Below are 4,937 nucleotides of genomic sequence, written 5' to 3'. Positions count from 1 at the left end.
TCTGGAATTGGCTTGCCAGTCTAACTAGATTTAAATATGCTAATGATTTCATTGTCAGTACTAAAAAAAACACTGGTTGTCTATACTATCCTTTTTACAGAAATATATAACATATCTGCATTAAATAATCCTTATCAACCACTTGAAAGAAGCAAGAAGCTAGGTGATTTTGTATGATACTTTCAAATATTTTTTGATAACTGAGAAATGCATTGAGTTGATTGGTTGCTACTAATAAGCTATCAATGTTATTACTGGACAAAGTGGTGAAAGAAAATGATGAGCCTCAGACATCCAAATTCCCACCCTTGAACCTGTATACATTATCTAAGAACTTTTAGGTGTCCCCTGAGCAAGAGTTCTCTAGTGGCAGGGCTGAAATTGTTGAATATAAACAGAAAACTCATCCTGAGATTGGTTGAATTACAATGTAAGTTGAATTCCTAGTCTTGTAAGGTGTCCACTATTAAATTGAGGGCATTAATTGGGAATGAATGCTTTCCTTTAAGTTGGGATGGGCTGTGTGGAAAAACCACATTGAAGCTGGATATATTAAACTAAATTCTTAGGGGTCTTACTTGTCATGGAAAGAGGTCTCCCAGTAAAAGAAATCTGCTCAACCCACACTGAAAGGAAGAAGTTCAGAAAACATAATTTTAACTAATTATCTGAGGAGTAAATTTGTGAGGTAAATTCCAGCATCCTTGAAGAGCTCTGTGGTCACTTTTGGTAGACTAGGCTTTACAGTGGGAACCCATGGAGATAATAACATTTGTCACAATGTTATTTTGAGAATTAATAGATATAAAGCTCTAATTATGGTACATTAAACATAAAAAGTATTCAGTAACAACAACTAAAATAAAAAGAATTTAATATCCAGTTCAGTCCTGGAACATTTATTTAGAAAAATATGATCCATGCAACTAGTCCAGATTCAGATTTTGAACTTTTTGGTTCCATATGCTCATGGACTGTCATATCCTGAAGACTAACTGTTACGTATTACCAAGAAAAATTATCCACATTGAATCTAATGATAAGTGTGGAAAGGGTAAAACCAAATGAAAAGATAGAAATAAAAAGCAGGGCCTCCCTGGTGTTGCAGGGATTAAGACACAACTTATGAAGCTATCAACAGCCACTGCAGCACAAGTTTGATCCCTGACCAGGGAGTTACCCACATCACAGCAGACCTCTCCTGACTTGCCTGCTGCTCCCCTCAGCAGTGTATTTCAGTCAATCCACCTGTTCTGTTCCCCACTGTCTCTGGTGAATCCTCTCACCCCCTGCATCTCTGGCCTGTTCCCCAGTTCTTGTATGCACAGATAAATACATATTAAAAAAAAGAAATAAAATCAGTCTTAGGAAGTTAAAAGTTATTCTAATTAGAGTCATTAAAAAGAATTACCAACCATGAATTCTTTATTATCATGCAGTGCATCATCTTTGTGCATTGTGATATACCAGTGTTACTTTTTATACAGCTCTGGGTAAATCATTTGCCCTCTCTTTGCTTCTTTAGCATCAGGATATCAATAATGGTCTTTGATAAACTCCTAGTTTCACTTCAGTTTTAAAATAGCATGACTTTATGATCACAAAAGAGCTTATTTCTCTGTTGTTTACTCTGAGTCAACATTTAAGAGAATCATGAAAGACTTCCTGTCTGTATCTATGTATTTATTTCATGGTTTTGAATTCTTCGCTCTCCTTCTTTTCATCTGTTAACCCCATTAATTCTTCAAGTTTCTTCTCCAAATATTTCTTTAATGCTCTTCGTATTGCCTTCATTTTCCTCCGATGAGTGACACAAATATGGAACCTGGAATAAACAAGATAGTCCCAAATTCAACATTAATAGTCTTTTTCTTTAAAACAATACCATCCTTTCCTCTTTCTTTTCTGGATTCCTCTACAAAACTTTTCCCCATACTCCATAGTACTTCCTCTATTTCCTTATGTTCCAACATTTATCCCATCAAACTTCATTTCTTTCCTGTCAGTGTCATATCCTAGTTTTGAAATGACTAATTTCTCCTTATTTCCATTCCTTATTTCCTTTGAGGAAAGGAAAGATTGGGCTGTTTCTTTACCAAAAGAATGCTTAACCCCTATGGTTTTGGAGGGAAAAAAAACTCACAGTAACAAGGCACTTCCCAATATTACAGCTTCTGCTAGCAATATCAAAAATAGTGCAATCTCTCGAGCCTCAGCCAACTGTACATCCTCTTCTGGAAGGAGAAAGAATGAAAGTCAGAAGAATGTGAGTTTGGGAGAAGAAAAAGAATAACTTGAGAAATTTATCCAAAATAAAAACATCTTTTTTTTTTTTTTAAAGATTTATTTATACAAGAACTGGAGTACAGACCAGAGGTGCGGGAGAGTGAGAGAATTCACCAGAGACAGAGCGGGCAGAGCAGGTAGATGGACCCAAGACACTGCTGAGGGGAGCAGTGGGCAAGGCAGGAGAGGTCTCCTGCACCATGTGGGTTTCTTCCCGGTTGGCCAGGAATCAAACCTGTGCTGCAGAGGCTGCGGACAGCTTCACAGCGCTGCGCTCAACCTGCTGCACCACCAAGAAGGCCCCATAAAAGCATCTTTTTTAAAAAAAAATTAAAGATTTATTCATTTATACAAGAACTGGGGTACAGGCCAGATGTGTGGGAGTGTGAGAGGATTCACTATAGACAGAACAGGAAACAGAACAGGCAGACTGATGAAATACATTGCTGAGGGGAGCAGCAGGCGAGACAGGAGAGGTCTGCTTTGCCATGTGGGATTTTCGCTGGCCGGCTGGGATTGAACCTGCACCTCAGAGGCTGTGGACAGCTTCACAGTGCAGCACTCAACCACCTGCGCCACCAGGGAGGTCTATGAAAGCATCTTTTTAAGCACAAGCAATTTGCTATGTTTACCACATCCATCACTGTTCCCTTGTTATTCTGATCTTAATTACTTTTAGATCCCTAGATTTTACAAATCTTCAGCTCCTATTCCCTTTACCTAATTTCTTTCTCTCTAGTCCAGTCCTTTCATTTCTCATTGCTTTAACCCTGTTGTTAGTAATTCATAGTGGTACAAATTTTGCTCAACATTTTAGCTGTTACTTTTTTGTAACATTAGCATAATCTTCATAGAAGATACTCAGCTTATATATATATATATATATATATATATATATATATATATATAATAAATCAATGAACAACTCAGCTCCTTGAACCCTGACCCCTCAAAATGCCATATCACAATCTTTGTTACCTCCACAATACTCTCCTTTGAAGCACCTGGCAGTGATGCGAAAACAGGTCCAACAATCCAGGATAGGACCTTCAGTCACAACTGGTCAAGAGAAGAAAAGATAATTGGAAGTCATCTATAGCATAGAGTTTCCTTAATTCAGACATCAAGTGGCATTTCTAGGACTCTTAAGGTTGCATTGTCAGTAATTTCTCCTCATTCTAGCGATCAAGTTCCTTGATGGGTCAAAACCTTCTATAATTTAAGTCATCTCTAGAGAAGAAGTAAGAAATATCCTTTATCTTATGTGGATGCTATGGGCTATAAACTATGCACTTGAAAATGCTGCTGAACACCTCCAAAATCTGGGGTATCAAATTTCCTAAGCTGTATTTTGTCATCAGGTATCATTAATAATCCCCCTGGTAACCACAACTTTAGGAATTGAGTTTCGGTGTAAGAGACAGCATAGGTAGGGACCCTTAGGGCAGAGAAGGTGGGAAAATATGGGCTGAAACCTCAATTTGCCACATACACTGTACTCACCACAATCTTCAGAACAAGCTAAAAGAGAATCAGAAAGTTCTAATGAGCTTAGAATCAACTTAGAGTTTACCTTATTTATAACCTGTATTTTTATTTGCCCATTAACTTCCAGCAACCCCTTCACCTGTTCTAAATCATTGTACAATGAGGATACATTCCTCTTCTCACCCTACATTTCCTACTCCTTTCACGTAATTTCAGTTTTATTAGACATCTTTTATTACCAATGTCAGAGAAGTTCTGTAATACTTCTTTCACGGTGGATTCCAGATTTTGGCGGACATTGAGAAGCTTGCCTTGAAAGATAAAAACACCTAAGAAAAGGTAGAAGGAGCATCAGAAAATAGGGGTGACCCTTCTCTTCAGGATTCAATCTTCATAAATTTGCCTTGTTTTCCCCAGCCACCTTTCCTCATACTTGCTTGGGCAGTGCAATCTTTGAACATTGAAGTAGTACCTCACCTTTCCATGTTTCATTGCTCAGTCTATAAAGTTCATTCTTCAGGAGTATTCTCAACTTGACAACCTTTTGAACAGCTAGAAGGAGGAATATAAAGATACATGTGGGAAAATAATTATACCTATGGAGAAAATTGTGTGGATCCAGTTACTCTCTCTTCCCTGCCTCCCTTCTCCCTTTAACAACCCCCCCCAAACTTTCAGGGGCTTAAGCTGCCCTCACCCAACACCCGAAGCGTCTTGTGCCTGTGGGAGACCTTGAAGCTTAAATGGATCAATTCTTTACTCTGCCGTTCAAGCAGATGAGCTCGGCCTGGGACTTCTGAGGGTACCATCTTTGCCAGCAAGGACTTAATATCTTCTTTGAATTTGGGGTCACATTCCAAGCATCCTTTGACCCCATGGAAAATTTCCAAGGACAGGGACAGGAGCAGGAGAAACCACAGGTCTCCCATTTCCTTGCCCTAATCACCCTCTCCCCAACAGCAGGTTGTCTTGGCAACTAGTTCACCTAGTTCCCTTTCTTTGAATAATTCAGCAAGGAGAGCCTTGTGCTGGATAGTCTGACTTCACCCTCCTCTCTGTATCCATCCCACTTCTAGGCAGTTTCATTTCCCTAAAAATCTTCAGATGTTTTCTGATTTTCATCCTTCATTCTAGAGAGTGGGAACTGGCAGCTGGGGAGCAGA

General features: G+C 38.9%; 1 protein-coding gene across 2 annotated transcripts; it reads right to left on the bottom strand.

Annotated features, from left to right (window-relative positions):
• Positions 1–1,393: 1,393 nt before the first annotated feature.
• Positions 1,394–4,937, bottom strand: LOC119233302 (izumo sperm-egg fusion protein 3-like). Of its 2 annotated transcripts, XM_037495548.2 has the most exons (7): positions 4,472–4,937; positions 4,252–4,326; positions 4,014–4,103; positions 3,790–3,807; positions 3,265–3,345; positions 2,144–2,234; positions 1,394–1,825 (listed from the first exon to the last, which is right to left on the bottom strand). In XM_037495548.2, exons 1-7 carry the CDS (start codon positions 4,701–4,703, stop codon positions 1,684–1,686), a joined length of 729 nt encoding a protein of 242 aa, XP_037351445.1. In that variant the 5' UTR covers positions 4,704–4,937; the 3' UTR covers positions 1,394–1,683. The 2 variants fall into 2 exon arrangements, with proteins under 2 accessions (XP_037351445.1, XP_054545865.1); XM_054689890.1 differs by lacking the exon at positions 3,790–3,807.

Source organism: Talpa occidentalis, unplaced genomic scaffold (assembly GCF_014898055.3).
Source record: "Talpa occidentalis isolate TD23 unplaced genomic scaffold, MPIMG_talOcc4v2.1 talOcc4.730, whole genome shotgun sequence".
Classification (NCBI taxonomy): Eukaryota; Metazoa; Chordata; class Mammalia; order Eulipotyphla; family Talpidae; genus Talpa; species Talpa occidentalis.
The sequence above is the reverse complement of the archived record's forward strand: the minus strand, read 5'-3'. Positions and strand labels throughout refer to the sequence as shown.